This window comes from Seriola lalandi, unplaced genomic scaffold (genome assembly GCF_002814215.2).
Source record: "Seriola lalandi dorsalis isolate HSWRI2012SDOR001 ecotype SW California unplaced genomic scaffold, Sedor1 jcf7180002054304, whole genome shotgun sequence".
Lineage (NCBI taxonomy): Eukaryota > Metazoa > Chordata > Actinopteri > Carangiformes > Carangidae > Seriola > Seriola lalandi.
In genome coordinates, this window is record NW_019524857.1 from 427,047 (window position 1) to 444,094 (window position 17,048).

The window sequence follows — 17,048 nt, forward strand, 5'->3', positions numbered from 1 at the left end:
TTGATGCACAACCATCTGGAGGATCTTTCTGCTGCCTCTGAGGCACTCCTGAGGGCTCTGCCCTTGTCTGCCCCCGTCTCTCCCAGCAGACAGACTGAGAGCTTTACTGAACTTTCCCGAGCAAGTCAGTATCTCAGTCATTTGAAATTTAAACAGTGAGCACTAGCTGTTCTGTTTGAGAGCTTATCCGAAACTCTCTCTCTGTCATTTGAAACAATGTCAAGGCAGATGTTACACATTTTGAATATATCTAAAGCTCCATCATGTGAGATTTTTTTTTTTGGAGTATTGAATCTTATATTCCTTTTAATGTGAAAAGGTGGATAGTACTGAAAACACTGTCACCCAACTCTCTGCTCTGCTCAGATTGTAACCACTGTTAGCTCACTGGTTTTAGTTTTCTGGTTCATACTCAGACAGCTTGGTTATCACAGAAGTCACAGAACAAACTGGAGGAAACTGGAAACACAGTGATGCTTCTGTTCACACACAGCAACATGGCCAATAGTGCTGTCAACATACTGTATAACAAGTCCACTGACCCAACACTGAATGGTACTTATTTATTTACTTATTTTCCTCTGTTACAAACGTTTCCAAACAGTAACGTGATGATCAAACTGAACATGTAAGCCTTTACATGTTCAGTCTGATCACCAGATTACTGATCACTAAGTAGATTTACTCAACTGCTGCATTGTTTTGAGGCACTTGTACTTTGTTAGTATTTCCATTTTTTGTTACTTTATACTTCTATTTATATCACATTTCCACATTTTAGAGGAAAATATTGTGCTTTTTACTCACTACATTTGTCTGACACTTGCAGTTACTAGTTACTTCTCAGATTAAGATTTTACACAGTTCAGTCTTTCACAATTCATGGTATATTATAAGGTAGTGTTGCTTCCTATTTGCAGAAAAGCAGTGTGTGGTTGGGGCCCCTTCTCAAAGTTCACAAGTCTGTGAATTGTTAGCATCTCCACCAAAGAGACATTTCCCCTCTAAGCGTCTCAGATGGTTTCATTTAAATAACTTTTTCAGGTCCAAAGTAGTAAAAAGTATCATTTAATATTTCACAAAAAAACAAGATTACAGAGAAGAAAAAACTGAATACAGATTTGTTTATCAGAGCTTTGTTTTTTCCTTCTTTCCTAACCCATTAATCATCTCAGGACCCCTCAGATTTATCTTGTGGCTGTTTGGAGGGGGCCAAAACCCGGGACTGTGAACCACTAGACTAAGCTGTGTAACAAGCTATAGCAGTAGGATGCTACTTGCATGCATTATGATATCAGTATAAATTTAATAAATTCCCATATAAGAATAGATCACTCATGGGGGACATTTTTTGCAGATCTACTACTTTTCACACCTTAAGTGCGTTTTGCTGATAATACATTTATACTTTTACTTTTATTTTATTAAGTAAGATTTTAGATCCAGTGCTTTGACTTGTGATGGAGCATTTTACATTTGTTGTTTTAGTACTTTTATCCATATCCACAATTGTGATTCACTGTACATGGGCCTTAGTGATTGAGCCACACAGCAGCATAAATACTTGTCACTGGCACCCTGTCACCCTGTCCGAGGCTTTCGTTGGACTCTAGGGAGTTTAAATGAGGCGTCCTACATGGTTAGCACTGAACTACCAGCAGTAATGCTGTGTTTTGAAAGATAAATGCTCCTCTTCTTTCACACAAAGGAGGTTGAAAACATCATTTTGACTGGGAATCAATCATGTGTTTCACATAGAAGGCAAAAAGTCTGTCACAGACACATCAATAACCTGACAGGACAGTTGAATTGACAGCTACTTTTTATTCTTTTCTTATGATGAAGGCAGAAAAGGCAGTTTTGATAGCTGGAAATCAAACGCTGATCCAGTATTATGCCTCTAAACCGCCAATCCCACAATGCAATTGAAGGGACAGCTCAAGTCTGTGGGCCCCTCTGAGACCTTTGTATAGTTACACACTGAGTGCCTCGACATTATTAAGAAACACAGCTTGCAGAAGTATCTTGCTCAGTGAAATGAAGTGTATGTAGGTTATTCCTCTGAACTGTGCATAATTCTGCGAGGTGAGACGGCAAGCATGCAGCCAGACAAATCATATACTCTGGGCTCTAATATGCTACAGAACCATGTATAATGAATGGAGGAGGGAAAGGGATGGATTTGGGGAGTGATCTCAGTCCTTCCACGTTCACACTACTGGTGAGTGTCTTCCAGTGTCGGCGGGCTGCAGCAGGATTTTGCATGCTGCCAATGTCGCGTCTGCAGGAGACTGTTCCTCTTTGTTTTTCTCTCTTTCTCACTAGCTCCTTTACTTTTCCCGTCTCCAGCAGTCATTACAATTCTTCTAATACAATTACTCTCTCTTTAATATGATTCTCTCCTCTCCGTTGCTCTCTCTCTTTCTGTCTATATTTATTCATTTATTTCACTGGCTGGCAGGCTCACTCTTCATTAATCTAATGCAGTTTGCTCACATTCATTCAGCTCCCTGCTTCAGCAGTCTTGTAGTGTAAAACTGTTGGGGGATTTTTCATTCGGCCAAACTGTCACTCACCATGATCCCACAAAAGAGAAATCTGCAATTTCCCACTGCTCAACGTATAAAGCAAAAACTTCAAAATGTTTCTTCTCCCAGCTTTTTTCCACCTTCCTCTCTCTCTCTGCCCACTGAGTCTTGCTGACTCCTTCCTTTCTACCTTCTACCCTTTTGTTTGCACTCTCTCGCTCAGTTAATGAAGGGGGAATTGAGGTCACAATCTTAACATGATTTGTTTTCTTCTTCATGGTCGTTAAACAGCTAACAGCATACTAAAATGTCCTTTAAATCTCATATGCCAGATTCACTTTTGTCCGGGCAGAATTGAGCTTTTGCACAGGTTTAACTATTGGGAAGTAATGTTGCCACAAGGTGGTTTAGCAGATCTCTGAGCATGAGAGAACCATTATTATAAGTCATGTGGCTCCTCCAGTAGGTCTAATCCATGTGATGAGGTGAATAAATACACAAGAACCTATTATTGATTATCACATTTTACCAAGCTCTGATGGCTTTTATGTTATGTTTGACTTTAGGAAAACGTCCTTCATGTGAAAATTAACAGAAGAATCATTATAGTCCCCTGATTCGATTTGAGTTTGAGTTGAGTGTGCCGTACTGTATATGTGCATGTGTATGAATACTAGATGTACCTGTTGACCATCGCCTTGAGTTATTAGTAAGCAAATCCAGTACGCGACACATGTGGCTGCCTCTTGCACTCCACTACAAATTGTAAAATGCAGGTCCCTAAATCACAACAGTGGCCTTTAATTTATTGCTATGTGAGCACTCAGCGATGCACCGTCTGGACTGATGAGACGAAAACACACGGGCTGTTTTTATAGATTCCTACTTCATTTTTAATGCAGCAAATTTTGCCCTTCTTTTTTTTCAAAGGCAGCTGAAATGTAAATGAATGGTGCTAATATTTTAATATAATATGCAAATTGCAAAATGCAGTCTGCTGGAGTGGTTTCAGTTTGCTTTCTTTTTTTTAGAGGAGCAGTATAGTGCAACCTCAAGTGTACGCTGGGGTTTGGTTCGAAGGAGGACGTGTATATATTTTTAATAATCAGTAAGAGTAAAAATAAGGGTTAGGAAAAGAAATATGAAGGATAAAAATTCAAAGATAAAAACAGTAATTAAAATGAAAAACTATATATTGGCATTATAGATAGATTGATATAGATAGATAGATAAACTTTATTGTCAATATATTCAATTATAATTGTGAAAACTGTAATACAACTACACTGCAACAAAGAAGTACCAAACATTAAAATAGGTACAAATAAGAAAAAATGCATGTGTGGGTGGGCTGTACAATTTTGTAGTATGTGAAACATAAAATGTACATGTGTCATAGTTGTAAAGCAAATTACACAATACAGTTTTGTTGAGTGCATATATTCAATTTCACAGAGTGGTGCAAAAGATTAACAGAGGAAAAGATAAGACAAGGCTGGGGTTGACAGAGGTCAAAGTTCACCATCCGAAGGCCTGCGGGAAGAAGCCTTTTCTGAGTCCTCCTGTGTCGGACCATTGGCTCCAGAAATGAGTATATGACTATGACTATATTCGGTGCATGTTCAGAGTGATAGAAAATGTCTATTTGTGGATCAAAACACAAGGAACATGGAACAGCACTTTTCCCTGCGGCAAAGTTGTTCAGTGTGAAACTCTTGCAACATCACAGCTCTACTACACAGCTGATACTATTCAGTTCCTGCATGAAGAGTGGGCAGTACAATGAAAGCACGGAGGGAAAGTAGGAATAGTAGAAGCGTAGGAGACGAGCTCCCACAATAAGCACCACTAGACACACGTATTCACCATGGAGTAAAAACGAGATTTAGCTTCTGTGCCAAATACATTAAATGTGTAATGGCTTTCTCATATCACACAGAGTTACAAGTTTATAATCATGTTGACAAAAAGAGCAAGGTCAAATGGCTCCGTTAACATGGTACAAGGTAGGATGTTCAACATACAGTGTGCTCTATAACTCAAATGGTTCTGTACTGTTCCTTCTCCCCCTCTCTCTCTCTCTCTCTCTCTCTCTCTCTCTCTCAGCTGACATACCTGCCTCCGCCGTGGGGGGACTGCAAGGCCACGCCGATGGACTCTGATTTCTTCAGCACTTACAGCATCACAGCCTGCCGGATCGACTGTGAGACACGATACCTGGTGGAGAATTGCAACTGCAGGATGGTGCACATGCCCGGTAGGAACCAGAGGAAGCGTCTCATCGCTGGATATAGATATTCCTATATTTGTTTATAAAGATCTACAGCATTACAGCGTCTGTTGTTGTGTTTGGAAGTCCTGTCATTTGAAATTGTTGTGACAAAAACAACTCCTAAGCTTTTTGCCAGCGACTGCAGATAATCAAATACTTTCACACTCCAATGAATCGGAAAACTCAACTATTTTCACTTTGTGTTTGTGCAGTGATTACAGCTGGCATTTGCTGTCTACCTCCTACATTTAATCACTGTGTAGTATCTGAGACGGCAAATTGAAAAGGAGTTTGGCTCAGAGGAAAAATTGGGATCTGGCCTCAGTTAACCCTCACTCTCCTGTCCAATAAATGTTAATGTCTCTCTCTTCAATCACGGTCACTTTCAGCAGTGTGTTTGCATATAGAAAGCCAGACAATTCTGTCTCTGTGATAATCAGGATTAGCTGCTATCTTAAAGCGATTGTGCAGTTGATTAATGTAAGTCTACAGAGGACTCCCCTGTTAAAAAAATCCTCTGCCCCATGGATTGTGCTCTGCTCCTATTCATCTCCCCTATCTCCCCTGTCATTAGAAAGATTTTGAAAGAATATGGACCAAAATGGAGTGAATAATTTCAGCTTGGAAATTATTTCCCCCAATATCTAGGACATGTCTTTTTCCTGTCTTGCCCTGATAGAAGGGAGAGGGATGGCTCATCTGCCGCTGGGAGAAAGATGGAGAGGCTGACAGACACAAATGACAGGCAGCACAAGTACAATAAAGTTAATGAAATCAATTACGAGATGTGATCAAGTTTGCAACAAATATCCAGTCAGAGGATTAACCCTCATACACAGTATCCATAAGGACAGTAATGACAGTCTGAGACGAAATTAATCACAATCCCAGATCTCTTCATCCTTTGTGCGTCTTCGAGACCCTCTTCTTCCCTTGTTCAGACTGTGAACATTGTGTTTCTTCTGCTTGTCCTTAGGAGATGCCCCATATTGCACCCCAGAGCAGTACAAAGAGTGCGCAGATCCTGCCTTGGGTAAGGAGATAACCCAGCATGCTGCTAGAGTGTGTGTGTTTGTGTGTGTGTGTGTGTGTGTGTGTGTGTGTGTGTGTGAGATACACATTTCATTGTGTATGTCCCACTGTTCAGAGCCCCTGATCCAAGCTGATAACAGATAATAGTGTTCCTTCAGTTTGATGGTAGCCATTCTCAAATAGTAAACCCCAGGCCTGTCACTGAGGCTCTTCTTTTCTCAGTCCCCTGTCTCTCCGACGGATACCTTTCAGGCCTTTCATGTCTGTTGCCTGTTTTCTTATTGACTTGTAATCTCTTGCTCTTTCGTGACACTGTCTCACGTGTTCGCCCGTGGCTGCTGCTGCTGGTGTTTCTCCGACTCTGTCAGCGTGTGTCTTCTATCCTTTCCATTTCTTATAAGGGTCTCTGGGCGGCTCTCCTTGTGGCGTCTTTTCACAAGTTTTCTTTGACGCCTTTCACTCTGCTGGCATCTTGTTTGTCATCCTGGGGTGACAACAAGTCTATCTGTCCCCGTGTCTTCTTTCTTTCAATCTCTCATTCTCTCACTCTCTCACTCTCTCTCTTTCTGTCTACTTCATTTTTCAGACTTCCTTGTCGAGAGGGATAATGACTACTGCGTGTGCGAGACGCCGTGCAACCTGACACGCTACGGCAAAGAGATGTCCTTTGTCAAGATACCCAGCAAAGCATCAGCCAAGTATCTTGCAAAGAAATTCAATAAGACAGAGCAGTACATAGCGTAAGTCCCATTTTGATGTCTCATTTAACCAGGGATTTTTCACATTTCATAATATGATGTAATGAGACAAAATGTGTCCAAATAAATGATTGCAATTAGAAAATTGGAGAGAATTGTTTTGCCTGATGTAATGGAAAGCAGTGGAACACATTCATTGCATTTAACATCAATTTGATTAGTTTTTTGTGACTTTCCATTTCCCAAATTTATAAGGTACACCTGGCTTAAACGGTCCTGCAATGGATCCTACTTTTATGATGGTTATAATGTTCAGTTTCTGCTGAAACTGTTTTATAGAGGTGATGATTCAGTTAAACAATACTTTTAGAGGATGTGGCTTGTGGTGCTGTTGAACTGTATGTCATTACACAGAGATGTATAATACATGGTGACCTCACAAAACACATAACTCAAGAATTCATACGCTAATTATGACACATGTAATATGTAATACAAAAGTCTAATAGGATTGAATTAATGAAGTGATGACATTTCATATCCAGACGGTCAAAGATCAATTTCATTATGATGTCATAATGTTCTGCAAAAACACTTCTGGCCTTTACCCAATGCTGTAATTCAGGAAGGGGAGACTGTGACCATTTCAGTTTTCTAATTCTAAATGTTCTCACGTGTACTTTAAAGACACCACAAAAAAAGGTTCTCTTCCTAAAACACAGCTGAAGTATTCTATCATCATCCATCTAAAAGAACTCGTCAAAAAATTTACATTTTATCAAAACTACAGACCTTATATCATCATATAATTAACAACAAAACATGTAATGAACTTCATCTTCATCAGAAAAATGTACAACAGCAGTGAAAGCACTGTAAGAGCCAAAGCAAGAATTTGTGGTAATAAAAAAAAAAAAGTTGCAGTTGAAATGTAACATGTTATGTCTTCATTGCATTGTGGGCGAGTGCTTCTGCTGTTCTTACCCTCTCTTCTGTGATGGACTTCTTCCTGTGTCATTGTTTAGCCATATAGTTCTCAAATGTATTATGTGGTCTAGGTTGTGAGCAACTAAAACCTGGTGTTTATCATTGTTGCTATTGGATTAAACTACTTTAGTACTTTTAGCTTAGCTTAACTTTAGTTAAAGTTGCATTGTATATCTCTTGATACAAGGTCACATCATCAATGTCATTTAACAGGATGAATAAGAAAAAATATGCCTTTTCTACATAATAGAATTGAAGTGTTTTGAGATTGATTTCCCTTCAGGCAACTTGCATGAAGGCTGCACAGTAACAGCTGTAACCAGTTCACTTTCTCAAACCAGGATTTTCTCATCAAGATGTAGAAATAGAAAGAGGAGTTTCCATTCAGAGCTTAACTTGATTAATCAGCCAAGTATTGAGTGTTTCTTTGCCAAATGTACTGAAAAGATCAAAAGTAGTTCAAGGAAATGAGGAGAGGGTACAATAATAGTTGAATCTTTTATCTATCATTCCCAGCAGAGCTGTTGAAGACAAGATAATTACACCATATGTAGTCAGACCGCTGCAAAAACCTTTCACTTCTCCCCTCTGAAAGTTGTATTCATTTCCCTATGGATAGATGTTAGTCCATCCAGTTCTTTTTTTTTTTGTGACTGGCCATATTTCCAAGCGATGTCAGTCTGATGAACATTAGCTGGAAGTGTTCTGGTGTCCAGGCTGCGGAGTGTTTAGTGGTGTGAAACTGAAGTCTGAGACAGTGAACTGTCTTTCTGCTGGGAACCATAACTCGACAGCTTCATGGTCTGTGGATTGTAGCTCTGATCAGATGTATTGCAGGTTACTTACTCACAATAAGCACACCTGACAGCAAAAAAACATCTTTCAAACTGCAAGATGACACCGAACACAGATGGGCCTACAAATCAGGAGAGAACACCCAGGAATGTCAGCAACAACAAGACATAAGCCACCTATTCAGTGATTCACAACCAGGGCCACTTGTACCCTAGGGGGTCACTATTTGTTGCTAGGCGGTACGTGGAAAGATTGTAGAGAAGCTCAACTGATAAGAAAAAAAATATATCCACATATTGAGTCAACACCTGTGTTGGTATTTTGTAGGCATGAAAACAAGTTAGCAAGCAGGCAGAGAGGTCTGAACAGTTGCCTAAAGTACTGGATGAGTGATTGAAATAGATAAATAGTTAAAGTAGTTTGTGAAAAGATGCAGAGAAATGGCTGAGCTGGGCAGCTTTATAGTAATGGATCAACAGTTGAAACAGCTAAAAGTGAAAAAGAATATTAAATACATAGATCACATAGTTAAAATAGTGGATAAACAGATCTCCATGTCTCCATTATCAGATGTAATTTGCATTTGGTCGTTTCAACTCAGCCTTCAGCTTTTCTACCAGATTTTCTTTTAAGACTGACAGATCATCACATGTCTTGACATAAATTTAAGTAATAAAACAGTGCACCAAGTGCAAAAAAAAAAAGAAACTACAAAGTCGACTTGTGGTTTTGATCTCAACTCCAGTGGGTTGTGAAGTCTGACTCGGCCCACAGAGAGGATATTCAGGAATCAAAATAATAGTCTGCCGCGCCCTGGGCATTTCAACTAATCCCCATTCTTTTACTCTCTGCTGAAGCCACATGGTTTAGACATTAACACAGTACAAAAGCAAACAACTGTCATCATTTCCCTTGTATTCCTCAATGATCAGGCCCACCTTGGGGAAATTAGTTAGTGATGACAGGTTATTTGCTAAACTTGATGCATTTGCCCTGTTATCTGCAGGAAGTGGCAGACTCACCAGTCATCTTCTCCGCCTGAGGACTCTGATAAAAAAAAAAAAAAAAAATTTAAAAAAAGTCTATAAAATGCAAACTGAGACGTTTGATTATGTGACTTAAGACTGTGCGCTTCCCTCTCTGTTTACAGTGATAACATTCTGGTTCTGGATATCTACTTTGAAGCGCTGAACTACGAGACCATTGAACAAAAGAAAGCCTATGAATTGGCAGGCCTTCTGGGTAAGGAAATGGCTGTCAAGTGAGTTCTTGGGAATAGATAATATGCTGTATCGAACATGACAGATGCTTTTTATTCAAAGTGACAGTAACGCAAGTGCTTGCATTTTTATAATAGGTGCTCAGGTCCCAGAAGACACACAACTGTCTCTTTAAACTATCTTGGCTTTTCAACTACATTTTGCAAACATCTGTGTTTTCTATTCCATTTGTCACCTTTAAGATGAAAACTTTTTCACAGCTGACCTCTTTTTCAAATGAATGCATATATATAAAGGTACCATTTTTGCTGTCTTATTTGTCCAGGTGATATTGGAGGTCAGATGGGCCTTTTCATTGGAGCCAGCATCCTCACCATTCTCGAACTCTTTGACTATCTATATGAGGTAAAATATCTCTTTCCAGAACATCTGCCATATTATCTGCAGCCTCTCACTTAGATAAAAACATCCAGTGCAGTGTATTGCTTTTGGAAATTTGCGCAGCACCTGTATTATAGAATTACTTGCTCACAAAATAGAGTTTTTCACACAATTTTACCATCTGCACAAGGATGTGTTTTAGTGAGCATGACGAACACTCTGTCCCTCACAACCCTGCAGCCCATCTCTGTGCGACGCGCACTCACACACGCACACATCTTAACAGCAGCAACACTGAATACATTAACATTTTGGATGTATTATATTTTAGATTAGTCGGGATGTCTCTGTCCATTCTCATTAGAGTAACTCTATGTTGCATGGTTCCTCTTTGTTTTCTCTTCTACCAGCAATGGAGAGAGGTTTTTTTGTGTGTGTGTGTGCCCTTGATTTAAGCTGCGAACATGTGTGAGTGAAAAGGAGCACCTTCTCATGTGCAGGATCGATGGGGAAACATATTTATAGATACATAAGAAAAGTCTCATTTGAATTTCAATTTGCCTTATCCCTCAAAACTACAAAATTAATAGGCTTGAACTATGTAAGGCACGCAAAAGAGAGTATTTGAATGTTCTCCAGAAACAGAGAGAAAAAAATTAACATTGTGTTTTGAGCCCAAAAGGTTAGTAATGAGTGTCCTTGCCTATTTTCAGGTGATCAAGTACAAGCTGTGCCGATGCGTGAAGAAGAAACACAAAGGCCGCAACAACAATGACCGGGGAGCTGTGCTGAGCCTGGATGATGTGAAACGCCATGTCAGTAGGCTGCTTCTAAGTACTTTCACTGTGTCACACTGCATTTCTTTGACAGGGGCACACTCTCTTCTTTGTCTTCACTGATCTCAACCGCAGATGTTGTGAAGGAGGAGGACGAAACGGTGGAGGTGGTGATGGCGGGGAGGAGGAGGAGCAAACGAGAGAGTGAGGAGATAGAGGTGGAGGAAGCCAGGGGAGGAAAAGACTTGAGAGACACGAAAAGGGAGCGAAGAAGAGATTGGGATGAGAAAGAAAATTGAGAGAGAGGAGTAGGAAAACGGAAAGTGGCTTGAATTTAATCAAAGCTGGGGGACAGGACCGGCAGGGACAGGCCAGAATTAGAGTTTTGGAAAGTGTGACAGCTCACTTATTTCCAAGTGTAAATGAAGCCAGTTCACTTTAATTGTAAGTCAGAGCTCAGGCAGAGAAACAGGGAATGATGTGCTCCTCCTCTCATCTGCTCTCCTGCCTTAACTTAGTCGTCCTCTCTTTCCATCCACTTTCATTATTTTCATTATTCTACAGAGTCTTTCTTATGAATCTGTCTCCTCTTGCCTCGTGTCATGTTTTTTATGAGTGCTTTTTATGACTTTCAGGTTTTCTCAAATGTGTTTTATTCTGGATATGATGACTCCCACTCTGCGCGTTTGCCTTCCTTCTACCTCACCACTCTCTCTCCCGCTGATCATTTCTCTTGCCTATCGTTATCCGCCTCTATACTTTATCTTACTTCCCTTTTTGCTTTTTTCTCTCTCTCTCTCTTCATTTCGCTGTCAGGCTCCTTGCGAGAACCTGCGTACACCATCAACATATCCTGGCAACATGCTACCTCATCACCCGGGCCAGGGTAACTTTGAAGACTTCACTTGCTGAGCAGACCCGGGTGAAGCATCAAAGTGTGCGTTATGCAACCAAAGCCAACCATACAACAAGAACTATTCAACACGGGGAGTGCGAGGAACTGATACTAAGTTTAACAAAAAGGTACTTTTTTCATAGAAACGAGAACTTTCACCTGAGGCCAAGTGGAGAGGATATCCCAAATATAAATATATCTGTTAATTTTCCAGAGAACAATTCATGCAGCACTCCAAACTCTTCTGTCTCTGTGTTTTCCTCTGGAATACTGCCGCAAAGGATGCTCCTGGAGAAACCTTGCCAACACGGACCTCTCTTCTCTTTCAAAAGACACAAAAAAAAAAAAAAAAGTAAAACTAAATAAGGGAAAATGTACAGATATCTCACCACAAACAGGTGATCGGAAAAAAAGAGCCCCCATGCCTTTATATAACACAGCAACACACAACGGTTTCACACAACATCGGCCTGCTAGTGGGACAAATATTCATACTGCTTACTCCACTGTACATGTAGCAACATCTGTAACTGTTGCAGCGCTCCATAAAACGACAGCTGGACTATGTGTAGTTTGTTTGAGAATGTATCTATGTTCACAATGGGTGTAGTCGAGTGCGCAGGGAAATCTTCGGAGGGGGCAGGGTTGTGACGGCAGTGGTAGTGGTAGAGGTGCATCATCTACCATTTAAAATGTACCGGTGACGATTTCAGGTCTCATCATGTAAATGCATGCTTGTATTTGTCCAGTGCATGTTTTTTCATTCCATTTCTAATTTGATTTTTTTTTTATTTAGATATATATAAATATTATAATTACCAAGTTTGCCTCAATGATATACAGGAAAAGCAAGATGGTACATCCCATATATTTCTGTGAGGCTATACAGTGTGTGTGTGTGTGTGCGTGTGTGTGTGTGTGTGTGTGCGTGTGTGTGTGTGTGCGTGTGTGTGCGTGCATGTGTGTGCGTGTGTGTGTGTACTGATTTAATTTCAGTTTTTTTCCATTTTCACATGTGCCAGATGAGTTTAGGAGTCTTCATTCAACTTCATTTACTCTTATCTCAACTCTGTGATGAGGTGAGGTGAAATTTTTTTTTTTCCAGGAGAGTTGATTACTGAAATCCTTGGAGTTTTGTGGGGCTGTTAAATTTTTTCTGTATCTGTGTTCTAGTTGCAAAAGTCTTATCAAAGCACAATACCGCCAGTATGTAGAGGTGATGTAAAAGAAAATGTACTATTCTTCTTGATATATTGTCATATTATTAATATCGTGTTGATCCAACTGTTTTTCAGTTGTTTTTTCTTTCATATAAAACATACTCAGTATTGCCTGATAATCCTGTCTCCATCTTCCAGGTAATAGGCTGGTCTATTTAGTTATCAAAGCATAAATAAAATGTAAATAACATTTTGGAAAATTGTTACTCTTCTGAGGTTTTATTCCTATCAGTGAGTTTCCTCTCTGAAGCCTTTGTTTGTCATTTTGGTTGAATAGGTAAGCAGGCAAAGCAATGTATTTTTCAACCCAGATACTGTGCAAATGTTCACTTTTAATCATGAGTAGCTCTCAGAAAATCTGATTAAGGATTCTGCACTTCATCTAAGACATTTTGCTATCTCTATTTTCTCCAATCAACATGTTATCTTCTATTTTGCTTCATACAACATTTTCTTGGAATTAAATCAGCATTTAGTGAAGGGTTTCGGGGCCGAAACCTGGTATTAAACTAGATATTGCTTATCTGCTTCAACCGTTCATTTGGGCTGCAGCTTAACAGCTGCAAGCAACAACATTGGTATTTCGGAACCCCATACTCTTGAAATGTAATTACAGTTTCAGATGTATGACAAAAGGATGGATGGGAAATATCCTGCACAGCCGATACAAATTTTATCAAGATTGTCAGTCAGCCAGCAGCCGCGCATTCTGGACGGCTTGTCTCGTATGCTTCTGTACATCTGGTGCCTCCAACTGCCACACTTATATTAGAAAAGCAGCTTGGTGATGCATGACTCTGAATATTACAGCCCGGTTATACGCCCTTAAACATGATGGGCCTCAAAAATCATGTTTGTTGCTCAGACGGCTGCACATCAGTCCCCTGCTACTAGACATAAAGGGTTATTTTAGGATGAGACGTTTACTTTTGCCTAGTAATTTTTTCATGATTTCTTTTAGTGGGAAACCAAACATCGACATTGTTCATCAAGTGTGAGCGTGCATTCATTTTTTATTATTCAGAGGAGAAACCTCAGCTGGTAACCATGCATTAATATACAAGTGTTAAAGCTCCTGGGAACCAGCTCCAACATCTGATGAAGATTTTTTTCCTGTTTTGAATGTCTGAAACATGATTTTGGCCCCTGATGGTTTTATTATTTTCTGTTGTACCTGCCAAGAAGACAAATTAATCAAGAAATAAAAGATGATGCTGTTCACTTCCTGCTGGCATTTGTGTCTTTTTCTTAGTGACAGTCTGCGACTCGGAGGATTGCAGGGAGGGTCAGAATACAGGAGAGCTGCCTGCCAGTGACAGAAATCCTGCAGAAGATGCTTGCTGCATCCTGATAAGGCTCCAGGGCTAAGCAGGTGGGGGTGTTTGAGAGGTGGCGATACCAGCAGGAGTTTAGACAAACTGGAAATCTTTCCAAAAAAATCTGGATTAACAAGGATTTCCTGCAGTCTTGTGGCCTTAATTGTTGTTAGCAGTTCCAGAAAATTTGGCAAAACCCATCTTTCCTCTCTGAATGAGGTGAATTTATTATGTGCCCTCATTCACTCCCTGATAAAAAGATCAGAGATCTGCTCCCTCCTTGCTTTCACCTTGTTGGCTGACACGCAGCCAATCTGTGGATAGTATAAGTGATGGTCCTGTAATGGAATCCAACCCAAACTGCCTGTCCTAAATGGGTGTAACACCCTCAGCTAATCACCCCGGGCAGATGGATGTGATTTACAGAGGGCTATTTTCATGCAGGGAACTTTTAATGCTTGTTATTATATTTTAATGAGAATTGTTGGGTGCATGTTTGTACCCACATCTGTTAGTTTAATCATGCCTTCTGCTGTCACTGAACATGTGTTCAGACTCTGGATCTTTTTAAACCAGAGCTAATTTCCTCCTAATCTTATTATCTCATCGTATTATCTACATCAACAAGGATATTACACTCCTGTTGCACAATTCCTAAATGTGGTGCACAGTGTGTTTTCTCATTTCCAATCACTGAACGAACACATACAAGATTGACTCTGTCTGGGGTAAATATAACACGGATGCAACACTGGTTTCACTTTGTCCAAGACCAATGAGTTGTTTTGACCCAGTGTTGTAGCAGTTTCCGCTTAAGACTAGCACATAGCTATTGTCAGTTGTACAAAACAATGTGCTCATATCATTCAAAACTACAGAGTTTATACATACTATTAATTATCACCAAAAAATGGTGATTCAAGTTTTAAAAAAGTCAGAATAACAGTTCCAATGGGTAAATGAAACAACAGCAATGGTGGATCATGACTAGCAGGCTACATTTACTCAATTACTGTACTCGTATACAGTTATGAGGTATTTGAGTACTGCTGCTTTTTTCTTCCATTCCACTACATTTGATTGGTAATTACGGTTCTTTCTGTTCCACTACATTATGGATTATTGATTAAAAATATAATTAACAAAAAAATTACAATGTATTATCACAGATTAGGATACCTGCTGGTAGAAAAAGTAGTTCGAATTTGCTCCATCTTTAACACCATTTAAGTGAAGCTTACACATGAATTCATGAGTGATTATAATCCAATACTAAAATTTGCCATTCTGCATGATGAGTACTTTTACCTTTAAGACTTAAAATGTATTTTGATGGCTTACTTTTTGTGCTTAAGTAAAATTTTGAATGCATAATTTATACAAAGAAAACAGAGTATTTCTACTATTTTGCTTAAATAATACTCCTTCGATCACTAATATGAAACACACAAACACTGGGTTAAAACACCCGTGGGTTCAGGGCAGAGTTAACCGAATATTGACCCAAACAGAGCAGTAATTTTTAGTGTGCATTAGACTACTTTATATTGTTGGATATATACTATAGAAATAAATATTTAAGGCTGAAACTAACACTCCAGCTTGTCTCCATGTTCTCTCTCCTGCCTGCATGTCAGATGAGTCACATTAATGGTATAAATTTAACCTGTCAGATCTCTCAGTGCAATTAGGATGCTCAGGCTTTTGTCATAGATCAGGCTGTGGCCTGGCTCCTCTGGGCTCCACTTTACATTCAGCTCGTTAAGAGGATTAATAATTATAGTGCAGTCGAGTTTCTCAGTACTGGAAGACACTGTATTATATTTCAGACTTGGGTCCACCTGATTTGCCCTTTTATTTGTTTGAAGTATGAACCTTGATTCATTTGTTTAATATTAGGCTGTCAAAGTGCCCACAAAGGATAAAGCTTATCAGCTGTCATCTTATACACAAACGGGATGTAAAATCCTCTGTGGAGATTTGAAGCACAATGCAGCAAATCGGATACTCTTGAGCCCTATAAATGAGGATTTTACTGAACCTTGTCCCCAAAAACATAATTTATTCCCCCTCCTCCCTCCTATGCACTCGCACAAGCACAAGCACACTCTGATCAAACACAAATAGGCTATGCAAACAGATGGGATGCCATGTTTTGTACTGTTGTAGCTCCATACTAATTGGAGGGAAGTGTAATGACATCAACGTTTGGAAACAAGAAAGTGTTTGATTCTGTGGCTTACAGGGCCGCAGCCGCTCGACTCTGAACTTGTTGTTTACTTGTTAATACAGAAACCACTTCAGAGGTTCAACATCCCATCTCACTGTCTCTCTGCAGATGAAACATAATAATGAAGATATGGATTCAAAGAAGGTCATGTAAAACTGTTTCACTTCAAAAAACCATTCTGTCATGGGGGTGCAAATTAACGACGCAGGGGATAATTTACTGGTTTATGAACCCTTGCTGTGATGAAATTATTTTGATTTGAATTTACCAAAATGTAATGTAATGATTTATGTGATAACTCATTCCATGTGTGCACATTCAGCAGAAGACCAGGGGACTTGCATTCAAGTAAGCCAATGGGAAACTAAAAATACAATAAAACCTGTTCAAAAATGGTTAATAACTTATTTAATTAATTTGTGTAATTTTAATTATCCTTCATTTATTTTCATTAATCTAATTATATACATTGCATGGGTTAAAATTAACTTAAAAAAACTCCTTAATTTCATTATAGCCCATACATGGTTCAGTGCAAAGGTTTTAGGCATTAGTTGTTTAGATTCTTATCTTATCAGCCAGTACCAGCAGGGAGGCATCTGATGAGTCCCAAATTCATTCTGCAGCATGAGACAACAACGACAAATATGCAGCTAGAGTCACTATTTGCAGTGATAAGAAGAACAAGGAGTCCTGCA

The 17,048-nt window shown here is 39.4% G+C and overlaps 1 protein-coding gene across 3 annotated transcripts in view; it reads left to right on the forward strand.

The window, feature by feature from the left end:
- The window catches only part of asic1b (acid-sensing (proton-gated) ion channel 1b), a 144,178-nt gene extending 130,153 nt beyond the window's left edge, over positions 1-14,025 (forward strand). For all 3 annotated transcript variants that reach the window (XM_023406349.2, XM_023406348.2, XM_087174025.1), the window contains 7 exons: positions 4,635-4,785; positions 5,777-5,833; positions 6,419-6,572; positions 9,463-9,554; positions 9,858-9,937; positions 10,627-10,728; positions 11,506-14,025. In XM_023406349.2, the coding sequence (XP_023262117.1) occupies positions 4,635-4,785; positions 5,777-5,833; positions 6,419-6,572; positions 9,463-9,554; positions 9,858-9,937; positions 10,627-10,728; positions 11,506-11,601 (732 nt within the window). In that variant the 3' untranslated portion in view covers positions 11,602-14,025. The remainder of the gene's footprint in view (positions 1-4,634; positions 4,786-5,776; positions 5,834-6,418; positions 6,573-9,462; positions 9,555-9,857; positions 9,938-10,626; positions 10,729-11,505) is intronic.
- The last annotated feature ends 3,023 nt before the right edge of the window (positions 14,026-17,048 follow it).